Raw genomic sequence first — 27,753 nt, 5'->3', positions numbered from 1 at the left:
GGTGGGGAGGGAAAGATGTCTTTGGTGGTGGGGTCGGATTGCAGATGGCGGAAGTGTCGGAGGATGATGCGTTGGATCCGGAGGTTGGTGGGGTGGTACGTGAGGACGAGGGGGATTCTTATCTCTGATTACATTTTCACTATGTTTTTTTAAAACAATTTTCCCATTTGTTAACACTTCCTGTTTCAATTTAATTCTGAGATTTCAAAGCTACTGCGCATGCCCCTGGCTGTCAGAAAATAACACCTTCTGCTGTGTGTAATCCAAAAAGAAGATTCTGAAATTACTCTTACTGTCACGGAAGTTTGTGCCTCTTTCGAGTTTATAAATATTCCAGATCTTTGAACGTTCCGAATTTCTACTGGAATATTTACCACTTGTCGCTTTGGTCATTGGAGCAGGGGGAATGACTTGAGGTGAAAAACTGTAAACTATAGACAGGACTGTAGGGAGGAAGATGCATTGCGTGAAAGTATCAGCCAGCAGCCTGTCTAACCATCTCACCGGCACCTTCACCAACGGGTGTCCAGGGGTTCTTTACCTCTTCTGAGTGTGGCCATTGTGTTTCTCATCCGGTGGGAGCTCGATGATCAACACGCAGGACTGAGCATGCTCAAAACCTTCCCTGTTGCTGGGGGTTTTGGGTGAACACTGGGTGTCTAGCAGAAAGACCTGGAGAAGAAGATTTCAGTCTGATTATAGTAAAACAATGAGCTGCTGGATGCTGGAAATCTGAAACAAGAACAGAAACTGCTGGAGAAACTCAGCAGGCCAGGCAGCACCTGTGAAGACAGAAAGCAGAGTTAACATTTCGAGACCAGTGACCCTTCTTTAGAATGTTCTGAAGAAGGGTCATTGCATGCTGTCACAGTCAAGCAGCATAGAGTCATGAAGCCATACAGCTTGGAAGCAGGCCCTTCAGCCCAACTCTTCCATACCGATCAGGTTTCCAAAACTGAACTAATCCCATTTGCCTGTGTTTGGCCAATATCCCTCTAAACCCTTCCTATTCATGTACCTGTCCAGATGCCTTTTAAATGTTGTAATTGTACCAGACTCTACCACCTCCTCTGGCAGCTCATTCCATACACGCACCAATATCTGTGTGAAAAAATTGTCCCTCAGGTCCCTTTTAAGTCTTTCCCCTCTCACCTTAAACCAATGCCCTCTAGTTTTGGACGATGCTACCCTGAGGAAAAGACCTTGGCTATTCACTTTATCCATGCCCCTCATGATTTTATAAACCTCTATAAGGTCACCCCTCAACCTCTATCGCTCTGGGGAAAATAATCCCAGTCAATCCAGCCCGGCTCAGAAACATTCCTGCAAAGCCTTAGGAAATCCCTCCAATCAAAATATTTTATTTCTGAAAGAGCACCAGCCTTGAATTCACTGAGATAGGAGAGACTGGAGGAGGATTTGACTAGGGCTTTAGGGATTTCAATCAGGTAGACAGTCAGGAACGCTTTCTTTGCACGGGAAGTATAAGTACAAGGGAACATGTCCTTAAAATGAGAGTCAGCCCTTCAGGACGTGAGTTAGCAAAGACCTCTTTGCTGAAAGGAAGATAGAAGTGTGGTAGAAACCTCACCCACAAAAAACAGAGAATGGTCATTCAATTCATCATTTTAAATCTGCAATCAATAGATATTTCCTACACAAGAGTAGAAAAGGTGCTCGATGGGTAGATGGAGTTAAGGCCTTAAGACCCTAAGATGTGGGAACAGATGTAGGCCATTCAGCCCATCAAGTCTACTCTGCCATTCATTGCGATCATAGCTGATCTGATAATCGTCAACTCCACTTTCCTACCTTTCCCCCATTCCCCTTGATTCCCGTGCTGACTAAACACCTGTCTATCCCAGCCTTGAGCTTACTTAATGACCCAGCCTCCTCAGCCCTCTGTGTGAAAGAACGCCACAGATTCACTACTGTCTGAGAGAAGAAATTGCTCCTCATCTCTGTCTTAAATAGATGACACCTTATTCTGAGATTGCACCCTCTGGACCTAGACTCTCCCACAATGGGAAACAATCTTTCCGTGCTTACCCTGTCCAGCCCCCCAAAGAATCCTGTATGTTTCAATGAAGTCGTCTCTCATTCTTCTAAACTCCAATACAGTTAAGACAGGGATCTGCCATGATCTCATTGAATGGGGTAACAAGTTAGAGGGACTGAATGGCCTTTACTGCTTCATTTTCAATCCCAATAACGAGGTGGAGTTACGAATTCTTTGGCCCAATCCAGAGAATATTTAGCACCTGTGCCACACTCTGGCCTGGCCTGGATGACAAAGGCTTGTGTGGGCACAATACCTGCTGTGCCATAGCCCGGATTCTCCAGTACTCAGCCTCGGCGCTGGCGGAATGCGAAGGGGCTGCCACCTTCACCTCACAAGCATCTCCACTGAAGCTGTCTGAGCCGCTCTGGAAACAGGCCAGCAGGTTCTGAAAGGCAAGAAATAAAACAAGGTGAGGAGCACTGTACAATCCCAAACAGCCACGTGGAGCATTGAAGAGGATGACGCTGGCGTTCACCCAGCACAGCATCTCAAAGCTCTTCAGGTAATGGTGAGTTGCCATGGATACAGATGTCAGTCAGTAATAATTAGTAGTAAACTGAATTCTCCTCCCTGTTACCTGCGGCTGAGGAAAGACCAAATCTTATTTAATCCTTTCCATCGTCATTCTTAATATCTTCAACATCTTTAACTGATATTGTGACCACTTCAGCTTTAATTGTTTCCCCCTTAGGGATCCTACCTTCAGTTTCCAAGCCCTAAACTCTTACTCCCTCTCTCAAATTGCTTTCCTCCTCTAAGACAATCCTTAAAACCAACTGCATTGACCACTCTTTTGGTCACCCGTCTTAAACCACCCATGAGCCAACGTTGGGTGGTTTGGAGTCAAATGTTGTTTGGGTAAAGCTCCTGTGAAGCACTTTAGGATGTTTTTCTCTGCTAGAGATACTTTTTCTTTTGCTTATCCACAGGATGTGGGGTTCAATGTAGTATTGTCCTTCCCTAAGAGGCAGTTAAGAGTCAATCCCATTGTCACATGTAGGGCAGATTCCTTCCCTGAAGGTCATGAGTGAACCAGACGGCTTTTTTTAAACAATTGATAATAGTCAACATTAAACTCTTAATTCCAGATCCGTACTGAATTCAAATCCCACCATCTGCCAGGATTCAAACCCAAGTCCCAAGCACATTACCTGGGTCTCTGGAATAAGAGTCTAGGTGTTTCCATTCAACCTTATTTATTTATTAGTAAGAAAATTAGTTCAATTTTTTGGTGACCATTCATTATAATAGCATAAATCTCCAATTTTTGTTACATCTTTCTTCAATGTTGGAAAAGCAAAGGGCCCAAAGTGTGCCTTTGTTCTCACTATTTCTGTTCGGTTCCTATTAAATGGGGAAAATATCCCATATATACCTTAATGGCGTTCTCAAAACAAAGCCCCAGTTTGAAGTGTGTTGAAGACATTTTCTAATCGACCTGCTTAGGGATGTTAACATAGACCTCCAGAGCAGGTGGGACTTGAAGCTAGGTCTCCTGGTTCAGAGACAGGGACACTAACACTGCACCACAGGAGCACTCAATGCAGCATCCTAAGAGAACAATGGGACATCAAAATCAATCTAGAACACTTCTACGTTGGAAATGTTCCCTGACTGTGGAAGATAAAAGTTAGCAATCTCTCATCACTGAGCCATAAACATGCCCTGTCCAGTACCCTTTGCTTATGAAAAGATTGAAAAGATAAGAGATTAGTATGTAACTTTTCACGGTTCATTAACTCAATTTAAGGCCACAGGGACTCCCTGCAAGGTAGTCAGAGTGACTGAAACCAGAAGAGGTGAAACATCCAGACTTAAAAACAGTAAGTGCTGGCAGCCTTTGTAGAGGGAGAAACTGAGCTAAAGTTTCAAGCCTAGTATAACTCTTGGCATCCTCACATTCTGTTCCACTCAGTCCTTCTCCCCCTCTGTCAACAGCAACAATTTCCAGCTCCTTTCAGTTCTGAAGAAGAGTATATCAGACTTGAAATGTTAACTCTGTTTTCTTTCCACAGATGCTGCCAGACCTGTTGAGTTTCTCCAGGGTTTTCTGTTTTTATTCCAGATTTCCAGCATCTGCAGCATTTCGCTCAGCGTTTGGTTATTTTCGCCTCTGTGACACAAATTAGACTTTTTAAAAATGACATTGAAGTGATAAATGTAAACATTTTCTGTTACTGTTACATGTAGGGGCTTAAGAGAATAGGATCTAGAGTATGTCATTTCACCCCTTGGAGGTATTCCACCTTTCAATGAGATCAGATTGATCTGTGACTTAACTCCACAAAACAATCTCACATTTAAAATTAATAATTGATCTGTTTGTCTTGCCACTGGGGAAGAAAGATCCAAACTTCTGGGATTTCCCCAGGTGTTCCAGTTTCCTCCCACAATACAAAGATGTGCAGGTTGGGTGGATTGGCCATGCTAAATTGCCCATAGTGTCCAGGGATGTGTAGATTAGGTGGGTTAGCCATGGGAAATGCAGAGCTACAGGGATAGGGTAGGTCTGGGTGCAATGCGCTTCGGAGGGTTGGTATGGACCAAATGGCCTGCTCTTCAAAGGGCTGGTGTATTCTTGATGGGCTGAATGGCCTGCTTCCATACTGTGATGACTATACCATCCTTTGTGTGCAGAAGTGTTTCCAAAACCACTTGCGGAAAGGCTTGGTCTAATTTTTGAACCCCATCCTAATCTGAGTGCAGAAAGAATTTCTCGCTATCTACTACTGCAAAGATCATGCTTTTTTACCTTTGTGTTTTTGAAATTGTGAAAAAACAGTTTTAAAACTAGTGTTTTAAAAGATGGCTGCATGGTTTGAAGTAATCTGAAACTAGGCAAGCTTGTTTTACAAAGCTGTTTGAACAAGCAATAATTACAGTGGTTAGGGTTGACCTAGAGTCGAGGGGGTTCAGTATTCAGATAAGCCTGGGTGACAACAAATTGATTGGTCTATGGGCTAGTGACCAGTTGATGACAAGGGTCCTTTTCCTGCCTACAAATTGCATAAAACTGAGACACTCGGACATTATGTGAATTGGGTCTCAGGTAACTGAACAGTTTGGAACCGGGAACAAGTTTCAGAGAAGAGTTTTGATCTCCACCAGCTCAGGCGCTGTTTCTTTGCTCTCTGCAGTCAAAGCTCACTTTAAACCTGAAGACATCTGGTCCATCCTTTCCTTTAGCAGTTACTGTGACTTTTAATCGGATAAATCAGAGACATTTTACAAGTGAACCCAGCCACCTGATGCCTCTTGCAAACTAGTAGAAGCATTTGGGAAAGGAAAGCTGAGAAAATAACTTTCAAACCAACAAGAACCAGCTCAACAGAATTTGTGAACAAAGACTTTTGATCTGTTTTTCCTCCTCTGTCCATGAGTTATGTCTTTTCCCTGTCTGTAGTTGAAATCTACTTATTTGTAATGAATAGTAATTCTTGTTAAATTTGGAAACTGAGTTTTCTGTCAACCAAGTCTGAAAATCAGGTAAATTGGAGAACATTTTATACATACTTTAACATGTTTAACCTTTGTGGCAAATCTACAAATGAGGGGGGAGCTTGGTTTGCATCCTGTTACTCCAGTGAGTTGTGACACCACCATATTTCTTCATCTTAATGTCTTGAAACTTTTGATTAAAACACACCCTGACCTTCTAAATTCCAGGGAATATGAGCAGAGACTGTGCTACACAGTTGTCACTGGTAGTACTGTGTGGTCTCAGCCATTCAATAACCAGAGTGCCAAAGCAAACAAAATTATTGGACCTACCTTTACTGGTTCCAGTGTGACTGTGAAAGCATCTTGTAGGGCACAACAGGCCAACCTCCACATTTCATCAGTAAACACAGGTCCGGCTGTGACCAGAACGTACCTGAAACAGAGATGACAGTGAAAGGTAGACAGCAGAATAGCGGAGATGCACAGTCAAGGCAACTCAAAAGCTTCGCACAGAATCTAACACGTAACCCGGACTCCAAATGCTAATCTGTGAAAATCATCAAATGAGCATCATATAAGAGAAATTCAATGAGGATCATCCTGGTGGTGCAGTGACAATGTCACCAGTGTAGTAAGCCAGGTACAGGTGAATGCTCTGGGAGCATGGGTCCAAGACATGTGCTGGAATTTCAAATCAGCTCATCAATTTGGGATTGAATGGGAGTCCTAGTTGATCATGGATCTATCATTAATGGCTCCGGGAAGTGATCATCTGGTTCACTAATCCCTTTTAGGGAGGGAAATCTGGCATCCTTACCTGGTCTGGCCTACATAACTCCAGTCCCAGAACAATGTGGATGTCTCTTAACTGCCTTCTGAAATGGCCAAGTAAGCAACTCAGTTCAGGAGCAATTAGGGATGGGCATCAAATGCCGGACTTACAAACAGCGCACACATCCTGTGTAAGAATTTTAAAAGAACTTGTAAACTCCTCACTGTAAAAGTTTACAGCTTTGAGTTTAGTTTCATTTTAATGGTGCGAATGGTAACGTTTATGGAGCACTGTGGGTGTACCTACACACTCCCCCTTCCCATGAGCTGCAGCACACACATGGTTATTTCCTATTCAGCCCCCTCATTCTGTTGCAAGTCAAGTTCCCTTCCAATCCACTCACCATCCTGATTTGGAAATATATCGCTGTTCCTTCACTGTTGCTGGATCAAAATCATGAAATTCCCTCCCTAACCGCATTGTGGGGCAACCTACAGCACACAGACTGCAGCAGTTCAGGAAGGCAGCTCATCACCACCTTCCCAAGGGCAACTAGGGATGGGCAATAAATGCTGGCCCAGTCAGCAACGCTCACATCTCATGATAGAATAAATTAAATAAAAATAAGGAAAAGGAAATGAATAAAAATAAATAAAAATGCTTTGGATAGGAGTACAGAGGACATTCAGCGCATTACCAGGCCATTCAGCCCAACTAGTCCATGTAGGTCCTTATGCTGCACTCAAGTCTCCTGCCTTCTTTCCTCTTTTCACTCTTTATTTTAATGCACACCCTGTTTCCTTTGAACTGCATCTACTCTATTCACATTTTTTAGATTTAGACTTTTATTGTCACGTGTACACAAGTGCAGAATTACAGTTAAAAGTGTATAATGTTGCCACACACAGTGCCATCTTAGGTACAAAGGTACTTAGGTACAAAAAACTTATGTCCAAGGTAGTAAAAGAAACAAAGTTAAAAAGTTAGGGATTACATTCATAGAATAAATAGAAAAATAAAGAAACAAGGTAATAGTTAACATTAACATTCCTGTCATAGCAAGTTCCACAATCTCACCAGTTCCTGTGTAAGCAAATTCTTCTGGATTGGATTTCTTGTTGATTATCCTATGCTGATGGCCTCTGGTTTTGCTCATCCCCAGAACAGAAGCCATTCTCTATGTATAGTGTTAGTGTAAACTCTTAAAGGCCTCTTTTAGTTCAGCCTTTAGCTTTCTTTTTTCAAGACAGGAAGCCCAATTCGTTCATCTTCTCCAGATAGTTATAATCTCCCATTTCTTGTATGATCCTTGTAAATGTTTCTACTTTTTTTCCTCTCCAGTATCACCTTTCTAAAACAGCAAGCAGAATTGTGTGCAAGTGTGGACTAATCAGGATTTCTTTATTCATTCACAGGATGAAGGCATCACTGGCCAGGCAGCATTTATCACCCATCCCTAATCGCCCAGAGGGCAGTTAAGAATCAATCACATTGCTGTGCGTCTGGATTCACATGTAGGCCAGACCACGTAAAGATGGCAGTTTCCTTTTCTAAAGGACATTAGTGAACCAGATGGGTTTTTCCGACAATTGGCCAGCTCTTAATTCAGTTTTTTTTATTGAATGCAAATTCCACCATCTGCCTTGGTGGGATTTGCAGTCCAGTGATAATACCACCAGGCCACTGCCTTCCCACATGCCTCTGGTACATGTTTACTAGAAATTCAGTTCTATCTCTTCAGAAATAAAACATAGCACTTTTTGTTTTGTAAGGCTTTATTACCTGGAGAATTGAATGAGTGAGCGGACATTTAACCTAATGTACCCATCAAGAAATTGATGGGAGACGGTACAATGCTGCTGTTACAGGTTAATGGTACGTGGTATTGAAGGCAATGTTGTTGGGGTACATAAAACCATTGTGGACCCTACTCCCACTCAGTGAGTTATCTACAGAGTATCCCCTGAAGCTGGTGTAGAATGAGGGAGAAAAGCCTGGTACTTCTGTAACATCTGCCACTGATAGGGAGGGTTGCAGGAACAAAGAAAGCAAGGTTGCAAAGGATCCAAGATGGCAGGGAGTAGGACCCTTCAGCCAGAGCCCATCTGCTCCACCCATTTTTTTTTCTCTTTTATCTCTCTTTTGTGCTTTTTTTCCCTCTCTCTTCTTTCTTCTCGGAGAGGATGTCCTGAACTCTGGCCTGGGACTCTTGGCCTCAGCGCGGACGCAGCAAGGTTGTCTCCCACCCTAGCATGGCGGTCTGCCCACCTTGCATGATGGTCTTTTGGTCCAGCATGGTGGTTTTCAGCGGCCCATGGCAGTTTCTCAGTCTGGTGTGGCCTCAGTGTGGAATCCCGCCTCGAGGTGCTTCCAGAGCAGTCACCCAGTCTCGACAGCCTCGAGGTGAAACCCGATGCAGTCTGGAGTCATGCCCAGCACGGACTGGAGGCTAGGTGCCAGTGTTGGACTGGTTTGGAAGGACTGTCATTCTGAACTTTTTATTTCTCTATTTTCTAATTTATTCCTACAATCTGCAATGCTGGACTTTTTATTTCTCTGTTTTTCTATCCTTTTTTCTTCAGAACTTGTACTGAAGAATCTCTACCTAGCTACCTTGTACCTAAGATGGCGCCATAATTGCCGACCTGTAAACGTTTCACTGTAGTCAATTGAGTACGTGTGATAATAAAGCTAATTCAATTCAACAGTTGTGCATAAGCACTTGTCACAGTCCGCATCACTACCTGCCCATGTGCGACTGTTCCTGATGCTGCTGGTGAGAAGGAATTTTCCTACACCTGAATTACTACAGAAGGAATTCCAGTGTTTCATGGCTTGTTTGCATCTGTGTTTGATTATGGTAGTCTGATCACCAATCTTTCTGTCTTGCTTGATTGCTTAAAGTGGCAGCTGGAACTAGTGAGTTATATGGCTGCTTCAGACAGGATTCTAGACCTGAGGGTCCTGCAAAGACATACATATAAGTTATAAGAATTTAAATTTCTGTGACTAAACTGTGTGGATTTAGAACTACAGTTATCTTTGTACTACTCTGGGATAAACCAGGTGAATAAGATACATAGAAATTTTACTCAACTATAACAGGATCAATACCCACCCCTGCATAAAACACCAGTTAACTTAATATGTGCTGCATTATTAAATAAGATCACGAAAATAAGCAGAATAAATATGTCTTACACAGGGTTGTGTCATGAAGAGAGATTGAGCAGCTTAGGCCTGTACCCCCTAGAGTTTAGAAGGTTGACAGGTGATCCAATTGAGATACGTCAGATGCTAAAGGGAATTGACAAAGTTAACGCAGAGTGAATATTTCCTCACGTGGGGAAATCTAGAATGAGAGGACATAGTTTTAGGATAAGGGGTGGCAGTTTTAGAACAGAGATTAGAAGGGATTACTTCTCCCAAAGGTTTATGAATGTGTGGAATTGATTACTGCAGACGGCAGTGGACACTGGGGTATTGAATAAATTGGAGGCAGAGATAGATTATGGAAGAGCAGGCAGCAAGAGTTGAGGCCCAGATGAGATCAAGAGTTGAGGCCCAGATGAGATCAAGAGTTGAGGCCCACATGAGATCAACCATGATCATACTGAGATCACTGGATTGAAATGAAAGCCAAGATGAGGATCATTGGATTCAAAAGTGCTTGATGGATTGAATTGCCTACTTCTGCTCCTAGTTCCTATGTAAATGCTACACCTAGGCCCAGTCTATCAAGTCTTTGTAACACTAACACAGATGCATAATCCCAAGGATACTGCTCTGAATCCTCCATGATATATTATGCCTGTCACAGGCTCTTCTCAATTCATAATTTTTTTTATTGATTTTTACCAAAAAAAGAAAATTTATAATCAATTTTCCACGGCCTTGAAAATTACTTGGAAGTTGGTAATGTCAATGACTGAAATTTTTTATTATATCTCTTCAATATTCACCTCTTCCCTTCAACATGGTGGCTGACATTACAAATGTGCAGTAAGAGTTCCCCCTAGTGTTGTATCGCAAATAAACTCAACCTTCAAGTTGTCTACAGAAATGGCACAAAGAGATAGGAGCTGGTGGTGTCTACTACAAATGAACTCAGTTGAGGTGCTAAGTTGTGTGTGAAGCCTCGCCCATTCTTACCTGATACATGAACAGCCAACTCGGGAGATTGTTTCTGTGGGCTCGGCGATACAGGACACGAGGAGCTTCAGGAGGTCTTTCAGCATGGAGTTGATGCTGTTCTCGTAGCCAATATCTACAACAAATTGAAAAGGAAAAAGAAATTCTGTGATGGCGATTTGGTCTTTTCTCACCTCACCCAAGGTGAGGCACTAAGGAGCTGTTTAAGCTGTTGATATGTTACTCAGAGGGATGTTTTTCTAATTTGAGAAAGAAGGAAGATTTGGATTTATATATGACCTCAGTATATTCCAAAATACTTTACAGCCAATGAATTATTTCTGACAAGCCCTAACTCTTTGCTTTGTATCTTCAAACAACATGTGTTGCCTTTAGAGGATAATGGGGAAGTGTCAGAAGGGCTGGTTATCAACCGATTACACCACGTTATGCTCACTTTTTCCCTGGTCAACAAGCTGAATTGGGATTTGAACCCATATTGATAACTTATATAGACATATTGACTGACCCTCAGTTGATGTGGTTATACTGTATGACATGCATCAGCCAATTTGCACACAGCAAACTCCCACAAAGAGATAATTTGTCATTTAGTTCAACTGGCAGAAGGGTAATGTTTGAAAACAGCATTCCGAAGACCCACCATCATGCGAGTGGAACGGTTCCTCCTGATAGCAGTCCTAAATGGCCTGGTCCTTAATCTCACACAGCGTCAGCTGATTCTTGATCTCTCAGCCAGGGAACATGCTCCTCCTGCATCCACCCTGGTGAGCTCTTTTTGTGCTTAAGAGTGGGCTTGAAACTAAAAAGTGGGGAAGGGTAGGGTTCTATTGCACGGCAAGGTATAGAAATAGTTAAAGTAGGGAGGACTCAGTAGAGGTTATTAAAATTTCCAGAACAAGGAACAGGACAGAGAGTATGGAAAGGGTCAGGAATCTAACTTCAGGCACAGCAGATAAGGGGACAACTATGAGAAGTGGGGCAGTGAATGCAGGTCTGAGGCTGCTGTATTTGAATGCACACAGTTTGTGAAAAGAGGTAAATGAGCCTGTAGCGAAGACTGAAATTGGCAGGTACAATGTTATGGGTATCACAGAGATGTGGCTGCAAGGGGCTCAGGACAGGGAAGTAAATATCTATGGTCACGGGTCCTATTGAAAGGACAGACAGATCGGCAGAGGGCGAGCAGGGTTGCCTTGTCAGTAAGAAATGAAATTAAATCGATAGCAAAAAGTGATACAGAGCTGGAAGGCTTAGAATCTGTGTGGGTAAAGTTGAGGAAATACAAAGGTAAAAAAGACCCTGATAGGAGTTGTGTACAGACTCCGAGCAATAGTCAGGGCATAAAATTAATCAGGAGATAGAAAAGGCTTGTACAAAAGGCACTACTACAATAATCATGTAGGTGGAGTGGAAAAATCAGTTTGGTAGCAGATCTCAAGAAAAGGAATTTGTGGAATGTCTATGAGATCGGTGTTTTTTTGGAGCAGCTTTTGATAGAGGCCACTAGAGAGCAGGCAATTCTGGCTTTGGTTATATGTAGTGAGGCAGACTTGATTTATTTATGGTGAAGGAACCCCTAGGGGGCAGTGACCACAATATGATAGAATTCACCCGGCAGTTTGAGAAAGAGAAGCTGGAATCAGATATAACGGTATTACAATTGAGTAACTAAGAAAAGAGCCCATGGCATTGGGGCAAGGTACTGGCATGGATAGAGGATTCGCTGACTGGCAGAAGGCAGAGAGCAGGGATAAAAGAGTCTTTTTCAGGATGGCAGCCAATGACTAGTGGTGTTCTGCAGGGGTCTGTGTTGGGACTACAACTATTCACATTATACATCAACAATCTGAATGAAGGAACTGAGGACATTGCTGCTAACATTGTAGATGACACAAAGATCGGAGGAGCAAGTTGTGTTGAGGAAGCGGGGAGGATGCAGATGCACTTGAGTCTAGCAAAGTGGGCAATGAAGTGGCAGATGGAATACAGTGAGGGAAAGTGTAAGGGTATGCACTTTGATAGGAAGAATAGAGGCATAGACTGTTTTCTAAATGGGGAAAGACTTCAGAAATCTGAAGCACGAAGGGACTTGGGAGTCCGAGTTCAGAATTCTCTTAGGGTAACATTCAGGTTTAGTTGGCGGCACAAAGGCAATTGTAATATTAACATTCATTTCAAGAGGGTTAGAATTCAAAAGGAATGTACTGCTGAGGCTGTATAAGGCTCTTGTCAGAAAGCATTTGGAATATTGTGAGCAGTTTCAGGCTCCGTATCTAAGGAAGGATGTTGGACTGGGTCCAGAGGAGGCTTACGAGAATGACGCCAGGGATGAAGAGCTTATCATATGAGGAGCGTTTGAGGAGCCTGGGTCCTCGATGGAGTTTAGAAGGATGAGGGCCTACCTTATTGTAACTTTCAGAATACTGAGAGGTCTGGATATAGTGGGTATGGAGAAGATGTTTGCACTATTAGGATAGACTAGGGTCTGAAGGCACAGCCTCAGAGTGAAGGGTTGATCCTTTAGAACTGAGATGAGGAGGAATTTCCTCAGCCAGAGGGTGGTGAATCTGTGGAGGTCATTGCTAGAGAAGGCTGTGGAGGCCAAGTCATCGAGTGTGTTTAAGACAGAGATAGATAGGTTCTTGATTAGTAAGGGGATCAAGGGTTACAGGGAGAAGGCAGGAAAATGGAATTGAGAAACATGATTGAATGGTAGAGCAGATTCAATGGGCTGAATGGCCTTATTCTGCTCCTATACCTTCTGGTGTTATAACCAGTCACAGCACTGCTTCCCCTACTTTGAAGTTAGCTCAGATAATTAAATCCAAACCTTTCCATAGTAAACAGAGACTATACACACACCATTCAGGAAGGTCATTTACATCACTGCGAGGCTAACCATGACAATTTGCAAGCATTATTGGCTGCTTTCTCTTTTCTAACTTATCCACCAAAGTGAGGTCTATTCCACCAGTACACAAAGTCCTACCCGATTGGATAAAGCAGTGAATATGCTCCATCACCAGCTCCGAGGACAGACCAATGGCATGTTTAAAATTGGCAGCAGCCATTTCCCAGTAGGATTGATCTCCATGGTTACGCTGAAGCCAGAGGGACATCACTGGAAGGAGGAGATGAGTGACAGCAAAAATCCCAAATCCAGGACCTACAGAAGTCAACGAGACATTGTCTTAAAATCAAGGCAAGGTTAGTAAATATTTCTGTGGCATACCTGGGCCTGAAACCGTAACAGATATGACTCTAATCACAGAGATGAGCAGTTGTCAAGATCATAAATGAGAATACAGAATTTCAGGGCTCTGTAGAAATCATCATTTATAAAGCACCTTGTTCTAAATCTAATTTTGCGTATTATTTCCTGCAGCAAACCTACTGAATTCAATGCACCATTTACACAACCCTACACAGAATCCCTACAGTGTGGAAAGGGTACATTTGGCCCAACAGGTCTGCACTCACCCTCTGAAGAGCTCCCACCTAGATCCAACTCCTCACCCAATCCCATAACCCTGTGTTTCCCATGGCTAATCCACCTAACCTGCACATCCCTGGACACCATGGCCAATCCACCTAACCTGAACATCCTTGGACTGTGGGAGAAATCCGGAGGACCTGGAGGAAACCCACGCAGACACACAGAGAACTCTATGCAGACAGTATCCCAAGGAATTGAACCCAGGCTCCTGGCGCTGTGAGGCAACACTGCTAACCACTGAGCCACCATGCTGCCCATGCAGCAAACACCAAGTTATAAGTCAGGGCTGCACATGCAGGAGGATGAAAGAGTAGATTGTGAAGGTGAGATGACGATATTTCTGTTAGACTGTTTAAGGGTGCAAACATAGTCAACCCACTGTCTGAGCAAACGAGTTGCCCCATTGATGGCAGTGCAGGAGTGCCAATCCTGTAGCCCTGTGCCCATCTCATTCTCACTACCTGGTACTTTAGTGACTTCTCGCAGCAGCTCAAACAGGAGATCCAACGTGGGAGGCTGGTGCTGGCGTGGACAGTTGGAGATGGCTGTGGTGAGCTGCTCCAGCAACAGAATCCAGACTTGAATCAAACCTGCGAGAGAATCACCACCCAGTCATTCAGTTACCAGGAGGCACCGCACAGCAGTCAAACTGCAATGGCCAGGAAACTTTACAACACAAAGGAAACAGGAAAGGGATTTTCATCACATTGGCTTTATTGGTCTTCATGTGTGTTGGACAATGTTTAACACTTTTAAAACACTATGTCCTTCCACAATTATACAAAGAATTAGACACCAGGTAGTTATTGGAAAAGTTTCTGACTTCTCCACCTAACATTTACAAAGTGACAGTGCCTCATAATGAGTTATTTTGTGTTTCTTTATGGTGGTCACTAAAGAGAAACACACATATTTATATAACGTCTTTCATTAGTGAGCCACGCTTGGATTATTGCATACAGATTTGGTCCACATACTTGAGGAGGGATGTAATTACACTGGAGGTGGTTCAGAGGAGATTCACTAGATTGATTCCAGGAGTGAGGTTTTTGTTTTATGAACAGAGGTTGAGCAGTTTAGGCCTATTCTGTCTATAGTCTAGAAGGATGAGAAATCTAATTGAGGTATATAAGATGCTAAAGGGGATTGACAAACTAGGCAGAGAGAGGACGCTTCCTCATGTGGGATAATATAAAATGCGAGGTCATAGTTGTATAGGATAATGGGTGGCAGATTTAAAACAGAGATGAGAAGAAGTTACTTCTCTCAAAGGGTCGTGAATCTGTGGATTTTACTCCCCCAGAGTGTAGCTGCAACATCGAGTAAATTTAAGGAGGAGATAGGCAGATTTTTAATTAGTGGCGGGTTGAAGGGTTATGGAGAGTGGACAGGAAAGTGTATTTGAGCCTGAGATGAGATCAGCCATGATTGTTTTAAATGGCAGAGAAGGCTTGAGGGGCTGAATGGCCTCCTGTTGTTCTTAGTTCTTGTGTTCTTATGTTCATAGACACCAGATATTGTAAAGCACTTTAAAAAAAATACTAAATTGTCCATAAAGTGAAGCAAACACTGCAGCCAATTTCCACACAGTAGGTTCCTACAAACTGCAATGTGATGAGATCCAGGTATTCCGTTTGTTAATGATGTTGACTGTAAAATGATTTAGAGCGAGGCAGCTGGGGAGGAACGAGGGGTAAGTGGAGAGAGGCAGCTGGGGGGAGCGAGGGGTAAGTGAGAGAGGCAGCTGGGGGGAGCAAGGGGTAAGTGGAGAGAGGCAGCTGGGGCAAGAGCAAGTGCTAAGTGGATACAGGCAGCTCGGGGGGGAGTGAGGGGTAAGTGGAAAGAGGCAGCTGGGGTAGGAGTGAGGGGTAAGTGCAAAGAGGCAGCTGGGGGAGGAGTGAATGGTAACTGGAAAGAGAGTGCAAAGAAGGAGGGGGCAGGCGGAGGGAGAATGAGAGGGAACAGCTTTAGTAGAGGTGACATGAGGTGAGACATCTTTATCCAGGGAAACACTGTACTCTGTAAAAGGTAACACAATATTTTCATATGTCAGGGAACTTTAATAAGTAGATGCCGGGTTTGGAGACTGAAAGCAGATGCAGTAGCAACTTTCAAAAGAGCATTAGACGATAACTTTAAAAGGAGAAAGCTGCAGGGCTGTGGGGAAAGATTTGTGGAGTCGGTCGAGAAACATGGCTCCACCCAAGACTCAGTATAGGCAAGATGGGCAGAATGGTCTCCTTCTGGGACGTGTGATTCTGTGATCTTGAACATAAAACATGGAAGTGAACCCAAGTGTCCAATACGTGTTCTTTTCAATTATTAAGGACCACGATTTTATAAAGAGAGTAATCCCTTTACCTGTGTCATCGTCGAACTCATTCAGGACTGACTCAATCCCATCTTCGCTGCTCAGTGATCTCTCGGGGCCTCTGAACGGCAAGCTGGCAAGTTGCAGCCCATGGAAAATCGGCTTTGAAGGCATCTTGTATATTTTGGCAAGTAACTAAGGAGGTACAATCCAACACACAAATGACCAAAAACAGATCTGAATGTCATGAAGAAACCTCCTTACACAAAGGGTGGAGAAAATCTGGAACTCGCATTCCCTTCATCAAGCTATTGAGGCTGGGAATAAATTGAAAAGGGTTTAAAACTAAGCCATTATTTAAAAGTAAAGATTTGGCAAGGATATTATGGAACAGGACGGGTAATAGAGTTGACCAGCCATGATTTCATTGAATGACAGAACGGGCTTGAGAGGCTAAATGACTTTCCCCATCATGCTATGCTCCCATTACCATGGGTTAAGAGGCGAAGAGCAGGAACTGGAGTGGAGGATTATCAGATCAGCTAAGATCTCACTGATTCTCACTGAATGGCACAGCAGACTCGATGGGCTGAATGGCCTATGTTTACAGTTTAATGGTCTCACTGGTTTCAGTTTTATATTGGTAATTTAATCTCCAGGGAAAGGTCATCCAGCTCAGTTTCTGATTACCTTATTTAGAGATGTTACCACACATCTCTGGTGCAGGTGGGACTTAAACCCAGGCCTCCTAGTTCAGAGACGGGGACACTGCCATTGTGCAACAAGTGCTCTCAAAAGCCATCAGCTGCCGTGATGAGATTTGAACCCACAACCCCAGAGCACTGGCCTGGGTCTTTGGATACTCTGACACGAGAGATGAGAGGGTTTAGTTTGGGACAGACATGAACGAGCCTATGACTAATCTCTCAGGTTTCTGCATGAAACAATTAAAAATTTGCTTAAAAACACAATCCCAGAGCCTGGGAGAGAAACCACTTACATTTGGATAGTGCTCTTCAAAGCCATCAATCCCGCATCTCAATCAAATAATTATTTTTGAAGTGTCATTTAGGAAACTCAGCAGCCAAATTATACACAGCAAGATCCCACAATCACCAAAGAAACAGGTGAGCAGTCACTTTGTTCTGTGTCGTGTGTGTACTGGGGATAAGTGCTGGCCTGGGCACCAGATGATTCTTCTCTGAAATTAGTGGTTACATCGACACAGCGAGGGATTTGATCCTGAAGCTGTCCATGTTCAAATGCAACATGATCTGGACAATATCCAGACTTGGGCTGAATAGGGACAAGTAACATATGCGCCACACAAATGCCAGGCAAGGACCACCTCCAATAAGAGTCAGTCTAACCACTGCTACTTGATAGTCAATGACATTATCACCACTGAATCTCTCAATGGGGGTTACCATTGATCAGCAACTCAACTGGACTCACCACATAAACACAGTGACTACAACAGCAGGTCAGAGGCTAGGAATACTGTGGTGAGTAACTCACCTCCTGACTCCCCAAAGCCTGTCCACCATCTACAAAGGACAAGTCAGGAGGGTGATGGAATACTTCCCAATTGTCCTGGATGGGTGCTGCATTAACAACACACAAGAAGCTTGACACCATCCAGGACAAAGCAGCCCACTTGATTGGCATTACATCCATAAGCTTCCACTCACTCCACCACCGATGCTCAGTAGCAGCGGTGTGCATTATCCACAAGATGCGCTGCAGAAATTCACCAAAGGTCCTCAGACAGCACCTTCCAAACCCACGACCACTTCCATCTAGAAGGACAAGGGCACTAGATACATGGGAACACCACCACCTGCAGGTTTCTCTCCATGCCACTCACCATCCTGACTTGGAAATATATCACCGTTCCACCAGTGTCGCTGGGTCAAAATCCTGGAATTCTCTCCCTAAAGGCATTGTGAGTCAACCCACAGCAGGAGGACTGCAGTGGTTCAAGAAGGCAGCTCACCACCACCTTCTCAAGGGGGCAACTAGGGACGGGCAATAAATACTGGCCCAGCCAACGACACCCATGTCCCACGAGTGAATAATAAAAATCTGAAAGATAGTGTTCCATTCTACTGTCCCATCTTCCCCACAGCAAATATTACATTGCATTGTCAGCGCTGAAATGTGTGTTCAAGTGTTTAGGGCTCGAATCCACAACCTTCTCCTTCAGCGAGGGCACAGCTACCCACTGAGCCGAAGGTGATTCAATATGGTCAAGGATAGGTAGAACCCCAGGACTGAGTAAGGACAAGACACTGAATGCAGAGTTACAGACAAGCATGGGAAATAGTGTGAACTTAACACAAGCCCCAGGTGTCAGAGTCTGGGTAAACAGAACAAGCAGGAACATCGTACAAGATTTGGTGTTGAATTGGATGTTCAAATGAAAAAAAAACACGCCAATATAATCAAGGTAAAATATTGTTGCTGCTGGAAACCTAAAACAAACAGAGGGACTGCTGCAGAAACTCAGTAGGTCTGGCAGCCTCGACTGAGGCCCAAAAGTGGGAATTCCTACTTGGAGAGTCCTTTTCCCAGGACATCATTTGCCTTGTGTGATAGGTGCTAGTAATCCTGAGATTACTACCTCTGAGGTCCTACTTTTAAACTTGGCTCCTAACTCCCTACATTCTGCTTGTAGGACCTCATCCCATTTATTACCTATATCATTGGTGCCTATATGCATCATGACAGCTGGTTGTTCACCCTCCCCCTTAGCCACTGCCCAAATATATCAGTTCACTCACCTTCCCAGAGCGCAATTCGACCGCTCCCGCTCAGCTCCGTTGCCGAAATGAAGGACTTACTTTCCCGGCAGCCCCCTGGTCCTCGGTCTCACCACTCCCGCTGCTGCTGCAAAAATGGAGGCCGCTGATTCCACGAGGTAAGTATTTAAATGGGAAACTTACCTCCTGGCAGCCCCCTGGTCCTCGGTCTCACTGCTCCTGCTGCTGCTGCAAAAATGGACCAGTGCCATGTGCTAGTCAGAGTAGAAATGAAAGAATAGGCAGAATAAATGAGTGGCTTGAGAGATGGTGCAGGAGGGAGGGGTTCAGAATTTTGGGACATTGGCGCCAGTTCTGGGGGAGGTGGGACTATTACAAATCAGATGGTCTACACCTGGGCAGGACTGGAATCAATGTCCTAGGGGGTGCTTTTGCTAACGCTGTTGGGGAGGGTTTAAACTAATGTGGCAATGGGTTGGGAACCAAATGAGGAGGTTAGTGGACAGTGAGAAGATAGTAACTAAAGCCTGTAAGGAACTAGATAATGAAGTCAGTGTGACAAAGGAGAAGAGTAGGCAGAGAGCAGATGATGAACACAAAGGGACAGGTGGTCTGAGGCGCATTTGTTTTAATGTGAGAAGTGTAGCAGGTAAGGCAGATGAACTTAGGGCTTGGATTAGTACCTGGGAGTATGATGTTATTGCTATTACTGAGACTTGGTTGAGGGAAGGGCAAGATTGGCAACTAAATATCCCAGGATATAAATGCTTCAGGTGGGATAGAGAGGGAGGTAAAAGGGGTGGAGGAGTTGCATTACTGGTCAAAGAGGATATCACAGCTGTGCTGAAGGAGGGCACGGTGGAGGACTCGAGCAGTGAGGCAATATGGGCAGAGCTCAGAAATAGGAAGGGTGCACTAACAATGTTGGGGCTGTACTACAGGCCTCCCAACAGCGAGCGTGAGATAGAGGTACAAATATGTAGACAGATTATGGAAAGATGTAGGAGCAACAGGGTGTTGGTGAAGGGAGATTTTAATTTTCCCAACATTGACTGGGATTCACTTAGTGTTAGGGATTTAGATGGAGCAGAATTTGTAAGGAGCATCCAGGAGGGTTTTATAGAGCAGTATGTAAATAGTCCAACTCAGGAAGGGGCCATACTGGACCTGGTGTTGGGGAATGAGCCTGGCCAGGTGGTTGAAGTTTCAGCAGGGGATTACTTTGGGAATAGTGATCACAATTCCGTAAGTTGTACAATACTCATGGACAAAGACGAGAGTGGTCCTAAAGGAAGAGTGCTGAATTGGGAGAAGGCCAACTAAAGCAAAATTTGGCAGGAGCTGGGGAATGTGGATTGGGAGCGGCTGTTTGAGGGTAAATCCACATTTGGTATGTGGGAGGCTTTTAAAGAGAGGTTGATTAGAGTGCAGGACAGACATGTCCCTGTGAAAATGAGGGATAGAAAGGGCAAGATTAGGGAACCATGGATGACAGGTGAAATTGTGGGACTAGCAAAGAGGAAAAAGGAAGCATACATAAGGTCTAGGCAACTGAAAACAGACCAAGCTTTGGAAGAATATCAGGAAAGCAGGACCAATCTGAAACGAGGAACTAAGAGGGCTAAAAGGGGTCATGAAATATCTTTAGCAAACAGGGTTAAGGAAAATCCCAAAGCCTTTTATTTGTATATAAGAAGCAAGAGGATAACTAGAGAAAGGGTTGGCCCACCCAAGGACAAAGGAGGGAAGTTATGCGAGGAGTCAGAGAAAATGAGTGAGATTCTTAATGAGTACTTTGCGTTGGTATTCACCGAGAGAGGGACATGACGAATGTTGAGGTTAGGGATAGATGTTTGATTACTCTAGGTGAAGTTGGCATAAGGAGGGAGAAGTGTTGGGTATTCTAAAAGGCGTTAGGGTGGACAAGTCCCCAGGTTCGGATGGGATCTATCCCAGGTTATTGAGGGAAGCAAGAGAGGAAATAGCTGGGGCCTTAACAGATATCTTTGCAGCATCCTTGAGCACGGGTGAGGTCCCAGAGGACTGGAGAATTGCTAATGTTGTCCCCTTGTTTAAGAAGGGTAGCAAGGATAATCCAGGTAATTATAGACCAGTGAGCCTGACGTCAGTGGTGGGGAAACTGCTGGAGAAGATACTGAGGGATAGGATCTATTTACATTTGGAAGAAAATGGGCTTATTAATGATGGGCAGCATGGTTTTGTGCAGAGAAGGTCATGTCTTACCAACTTGATAGAATTCTTTGAGGAAGTGACAAAGTTGATAGATGAGGGAAGGGCTGTAGACATCATATACATGGACTTCAGTAAGGCGTTTGATAAGGTTCCCCATGGTAGGCTGATGGGAAAAGTGAAGTCGCATGGGGTCCAGGGTGTACTAACTAGATGGATAGAGAACTGGCTGGGCAACAGGAGACAGAGAGTTGTAGTGGAAGGGAGTTTCTCAAAATGGAGAAACGTGACCAGTGATGTTCCACAGGGATCCATGTTGGGACCACTGTTGTTTGTGATATACATAAATGATCTGGAGGAAGGTATAGATAGTCTGATTAGCAAGTTTGCAGATGACACTGAGATTGGTGGAGTAGCAGATAGTGAAGGGGACTGTCGGAGAATGCAGCAGAATATAGATAGATTGGAGAGTTGGGCGGAAAAATGGCAGATGGAGTTCAATCCAGGCAAATGCGAGGTGATGCATTTTGGAAGATCCAATTCAAGAGCGAACTATACGGTAAATGGAAAAGCCCTGGGGAAAATTGATACACAGAGAGATCTGGGTGTTCAGGTCCATTGTACCCTGAAGGTGGCAACGCAGGTCGATAGAGTGGTCAAGAAGGCATATGGCATGCTTTCATTCATCGGACAGGGTATTGAGTACAAGAGTTGGCAGGTCATATTACAGTTGTATAGGACTTTGGTTCGACTACATTTGGAATACTGCGTACAGTTCTGGTCACCACATTACCAAAAGGATGTGGATGTGTTGGAGAGGGTGCAGAGGAGTTCACCAGGATGTTGCCTGGTATGGAGGGTGCTAGCTATGAAGAGAGGTTGAGTAGATTATTTACATTAGAAAGACGGAGGTTGAGGGGGGACCTGATTGAGGTCTACAAAATCATGGGAGGTATAGACAGGGTGGATAGCAAGAAGCTTTTTCCCAGAGTGGGGGACTCAATTACTAGGGGTCACGATTTCAAGGTGACAGGGGAAAAGTTTAAGGGAGATATGCGTGGAAAGTTCTTTACACAGAGGGTGGTGGGTGCCTGGAACGCGTTGCCAGCGGAGGTGATAGAGGCGGGCACGATAGCATCATTTAAGATGCATCTAGAAAGATACATGAATGGACAGGGAGGAGAGGGATACAGATCCTTGGAAAATAGGCGACAGGTTTAGATAGAGGATCTGGATCGGCGCAGGCTTGGAGGGCCAAAGGGCCTGTTCCTGTGCTGTAATTTTCTTTGTTCTTAGTTCTCTTTGTGTGGAGTGGTTGTAGGTTGTGTTTTTTTTGAGCAAGGAGGTTGCAGTGGGTAGTGTCCCTACCTCTAAGCCAGAGGCTCCAGGTCGAGTCCCACTTGATGGCCAAGGAAGGTATGCTCAGAACGGGGTCAAATAAGTTGAGGATCAACCTGCAAATCCTTCTGACACACACCAAAAGCAAATGGTAAGGACAGGAGAGATTCCTGGTCAAACACATATGAAAAGAAATTGGCGCCTCAACCGTCACCGCCCATAGCTCCAGATTACAGCCCGTATGTAAAAGTTTATATTGCCACAGCAACGCAGGTTTCCAGAGTCAGCTGTAACACAGTGCACCTAGACAGCTAGGGATTATGACTGAACACCTCTAAATCAGAATCCCCCCCCAAAACATACTGCTTACCCTAGCACCGGAGATCACTGGTTATCCTGGAACTGCCAATTCTGGTCAGCGCATAGCGCCATTCAACTCAGGGCCAGAAAGTGGACAGACAGTCACTGCACTCTCAGTTCTGAGGAAGGGTCACCGGACCCGAAACGTAAACACTGTTTTTTGATTCATAGATGCTGCCAGATCTGCTGGGCTTTTCAAAGAACTTCTGTTTTGGTTCCTGATTTACACCATCCGCAGTTCTTTCTTTTGTTTTTAGTCACTACACTCTCCCCTGCTAACATTGAGCATGTTCAAAAACATTAAATAAAAACCAGTTCTGAGGAAGGATCACTTGCCCTGAGATGTTAACTCTGATTTCTCTCCACAGATGCTGCCAGACCTGCTGAGCTTTTCCAGCAATTTCTGTTTTTGTTCATAAATATTAACTCGGTTTCTTCCTCCATATATACAGCCAGACCTGCTGAGCTTCTCTGGCATTCTCCCTTTTCATTTGATCATAGGGTATTCCTGCCAAAATCATCAATCTCCTGGGCCAAAATGTTATTGATTTAAGCAAGGAACCCAATCCAAATCGACTGTCTTTCTTTAAGCAATGTCTGGGAATAGTCTTTACCTGTGAACACTTCCTGAGGTAATCGAGGGCGGGAAGGCACAAATCTGTGGAACTGGATCCCAAACCAGGATAGCAATCCCCTATTTCTTTACAATCTTCATCACCTTCAAACGTATTTTAAAAAAAACAGTATTAACTTCAGTGGTTCGCAATCATTTGAAACACACACTATTGGTTATTTTGGTTTCTTTCCTACAGTTTTCCTGAAAGCGTTAACTCTTGCCCTACATTCGAGCAAAGGTTAAGTCAACATAGTCTTACCAAACTATAGGGCTGCTCTCTCATTAGGAAGGGATAACTGGTGGTAGTTTAAGCTGAGGGTGACCACATTTCCTCCCACAGTCCAAAGACGTGCAGGCTAGGTGGATTGGCCATGCTAAATTGCCCACAGTGTTCAGGGATGTGTAGATCAGGTGAGTTATTGGGGAATGGGTCTGGGTGGGACGCTTTGAGGGTCGGTGTGGACTTGTTGGGCCAAAGGGCCTGTTTCCACACTGTAGGGATTCTATGATTCTATGATGTCAGGTGAGGGGAGAGGTTGAGAAGGAGAGTCCTTCATGGTATTGAATCCACACAGGAGGCATCACTGTATCACAAACCAACTGTCCGGCCAACTGAGCTAATCCACCCCAACATTCGAGTACAGGAGCAGGTATGATTTATTGCACTAGTACAGGGCCTTGGTGAGACCAAAAAGCGGAGTATTGGGTGCAGTTTTGGTCTCTTTATCTGAGGAAGGATATTCTTGGCTACGGAGGGAGTGCAACAAAGATTTACCAAACTGATTCCTGTGATGGCAGGACTGAGGCATGAAGAGAGATTGGATCGGTCAGGACTATATTCACTGGAGTTCAGAAGAGTGAGAGTGGGATTTCAGAGAAACCTATAAAGTTCTAACAGGATTAGACAGGAAGGATGTTCCCAATGACCTGGGAATCCAGAACTTAGGGTTACAGTCTGAGGATATGAGGTAGGCCATTTAGGACTGACAGAAAAAATTCTTCACCTAGAGAGTGGTAAGTCTGCGGAATTCTCTGCCACAGAAAGCGTTTGAGGCCAAAACATTGAATGTTTTCAAGAAGGAGATAGATATTGCCCTTAGGGTTAAAAACATCAAAAAGTATGATGAGAAAGAGGGAGCACAGGACTAAATTGGATGATCAGCCATGATCCTACTGAATGGTAGAGCAAGCTTGTAGGGCTGAATGGCCTAGTTTGCTCCTATTTTGTATGTTTTTATGTTACACACGTGACTCCAGACCACACAGGAACCAAAGATGTGGATCACCCTCTTGGAGTATTGCCCAATTCCTCACAATATGCCAATTTAGGCCATCACAATGAAGCCTGATCATATCTCTGCTTTTATTTCAAATGTGCACACTTTCAGTGGCAACTTCTTGATTGCATTCATCACTGGAGACTTGGTCTAAATGAGGCTCTGAAGCAATCTAATTCATGGATCAAATTTGTAATATCAGTGCTGTAAATTTTTTAATCATTGTGTGAACAAAGTCTTAATTTTCCATAACAGCAAGCTTACCCAAACCCTTGACAAACTTCATAAGGCACATTATGTAGTCAGTGGCTGCGTTAGCAAACACTTGAATGTTATCCGTGTTGAGGAATGCTTCAAAGACATCAAAAACCGGAGCCTGGGACTTCCCTGTCGACAAACAAAGCCACTCATCACATGACAGCAAACACAGTCCGTCAGCCTGTAACCAAACTCCATCGTAGCCAGATATTTTGATATACGAGGCAAGTTTTTTACACAGGGGGTGATAAGTGCCTGGAACTCACTGCCAGGGGAGGTAGTGGAAGCAGATGCTATAGTGACTTTTAAAGGGCGTCTTGACAAATATATGAATAGGATGGGAATAGAGGGATACGGTCCCCGGAAGGGTAGGGGGTTTTAGTTGTGATGGGCTGCATGTCAGTGCGGGCTTGGAGGGCCGAAGGGCCTGTTCCTGTTCTGTAATTTTCTTTCTTCTTTATCTGGGAACCAGTCCCCATAGGAGTTACAATCTCTTTCTGGATCAGAGTTCCACCATCCCTATTTGCCCCTTGAGACAACTGAATGGGTTGCTAGGCCAGTTCAAAGGACAGATAAGTGCCAACCACGTTGTCGTGGGCTTGGAGTCACATGTAGACCAGGCTGGGTGAGGATGGCAGATTTCCTTTCTTAAAGGGGCATTAATGAACCAGATTACAAAAAATGTAGTGGTTTCCTTTATATCATTACTTTTATTCTAATTTATTTTGTGAATTTGAAATAAATTTTCCAGCATCTGAGGCAGGGGTTGAACTCAGGTCACAGGATTATTAGCCCAGGTTTCCAAATTGCTAGCTCAGTAACAACTTTCAGTGCCTTCCTGTAATTAAACATCCCAAGGTGCTTCATATAACCACTGCTCCTACAGCCCCGTTATGGCAATAACACTGTTGATAATACAGCACAGAACATTTACAGGTCAGGTCCGTTTTAGCCTTTTAATAACAATACACATCCAAAACTGAGAGGCTTTTGATGAGACTTCTCACAAAGGCATTGCTTCAGCTGGGCGAATGTTAGACTAAATGCAAAGGTACTACACAGTATTATAACTGGCAGCATTATAAAGAGAGTGAATGATTGTGCTATCATTGTAATCTTCATCGTGAAGGGAGTGTATCATAGTGTTAGTATAACCTTCTAGCTGTAATGTCATATAATGGGAGGAAAAGCATCAAATACTGAGTGGTATAAACAAATGAAAGACTTGCATTTATATTGCATAGGTCACAACTGCTGGACATCCCACTGCACTTTGCAGCCAACAGAGTACTTTTCAAATGTAGTCAATGTTACAGAGTGGGAAATTCTACAGTCAGTTTGAGTTCAGTGAGCTCCCACAAACACTGGGAGAAGGTAGAATGTGGGAGACCAAATGCCTTAGAATAGTCAAGATTAGAGGTAATAAAAGCAAGGTTTCAGCTGTAGCTGAGCTGAGGCAGTGTTGGACAATGAGACAGAGGTCTGAATAGGTGCAGATATGCAGTTTTAAGTTCATTTTAGGGTCAAACATGGATCTAGGGTTGCAGAAAGTCTGATTCTGTCTCGGAACAAAACTGGGGGAAGGATGGAACTGGTGGCTAGGGAGCAGAGTTTGTGACTGAGCACTGTTGGCTGAGAAATAAGAACATGCTGTTGTTCTGACAGGAGCAATAAGCTATTCATGGGAGCTTATGGCAGCAAGGAATGGTATGCCACAGAGTCAGTGTTATAAATGAGAGATAGTTAATGACAATGTAGTAAATGCAGGATTTATAATAACGGAATTAGTGGCGTAAGAGAAATAGAACAGTAACTCTGAGCTAAATAATTACGAGCAATTGTTGAACATTTCAAATATAAACTAATATTTCTTATCACTTCTCTTAATGAAACGGTATTGTATCAATGACTCAGATGAGCTGTTAGACAGTACAGTCAGTGCTGGTTGGGGAGAGTACTCATTACTTTACTCACCCATTGAGTAGTCACCAATCAGATATTCCTTCACATCAGACTTGTTACTGTGCACGGTCTTCAATGCACTGAAGAGTGGTCGCCAGCCAGACTGAATCTGTGGGGAGCAAACCTCCACCAGCTCTCCAATCGATGTGATCACCTAAAAAGCAGAAGCCCATAAATTGAAGATAACAAGGTGTAGAGCTGGATGAACACAGCAGGCCAGGCAGCATCAGAGGAGCAGGAAAGCTGACATTTCATAGAATAGAATCCCTACAGTGTGGAAACAGGCCCTTCAGCCCAACAAGTCCACGCCAACCCTCAAAGCACTCACCCAAACCCATCCCCCTATAATCCACCTAATGTACAAATCCCTGAACACCATGGGCAATTTAGCACGGCCAATCCACCTAGCTTGCACATCTTTGGACTATGGGAGGAAACCGGAACACCCAGAGGAAACCCTTGCAGACACGGGGAGAATGTACAAACTCCACACAGACAGTCGCCTGAGGACGGAATTGAACCCTGGTCCCTGGCACTGTGAGGCAGCAGTGCTAACCACTGTGCCACCGTGCCTCCCCTAATTTTGGGTCTGGACCCTTCTTCAGAAAAGGGCAGGTGGGGTTAGGATGCAGATCAACCCCCAAGCTCGAACTGAACGGCAGAACAGACTCAAGGGGCTGAGCGGCCACTTCTTGCTTTCTTCAATGTAAGAATGAGGAAGGAGGAGCTTCATTTTCTGAAGAACGGTCCAGA

The 27,753-nt window shown here is 44.1% G+C and overlaps 1 protein-coding gene across 2 annotated transcripts in view; it reads right to left on the bottom strand.

The window, feature by feature from the left end:
* arfgef3 (ARFGEF family member 3) overlaps window positions 1-27,753 on the bottom strand; it is a 152,118-nt gene that overhangs the window by 14,769 nt on the left and 109,596 nt on the right. For both annotated transcript variants that reach the window (XM_048601100.1, XM_048601101.1), the window contains 10 exons: window positions 27,013-27,154; window positions 25,045-25,167; window positions 23,502-23,605; window positions 16,288-16,432; window positions 14,388-14,516; window positions 13,420-13,596; window positions 10,428-10,542; window positions 5,834-5,936; window positions 2,316-2,447; window positions 542-672 (listed from right to left, as the gene is read on the bottom strand). In XM_048601100.1, the coding sequence (XP_048457057.1) occupies window positions 542-672; window positions 2,316-2,447; window positions 5,834-5,936; window positions 10,428-10,542; window positions 13,420-13,596; window positions 14,388-14,516; window positions 16,288-16,432; window positions 23,502-23,605; window positions 25,045-25,167; window positions 27,013-27,154 (1,301 nt within the window). The remainder of the gene's footprint in view (window positions 1-541; window positions 673-2,315; window positions 2,448-5,833; window positions 5,937-10,427; window positions 10,543-13,419; window positions 13,597-14,387; window positions 14,517-16,287; window positions 16,433-23,501; window positions 23,606-25,044; window positions 25,168-27,012; window positions 27,155-27,753) is intronic.

Source organism: Rhincodon typus, chromosome 9 (genome assembly GCF_021869965.1).
Source record: "Rhincodon typus isolate 14 chromosome 9, sRhiTyp1.1, whole genome shotgun sequence".
Lineage (NCBI taxonomy): Eukaryota > Metazoa > Chordata > Chondrichthyes > Orectolobiformes > Rhincodontidae > Rhincodon > Rhincodon typus.
This window is presented reverse-complemented; position numbering and strand designations above follow the sequence as displayed.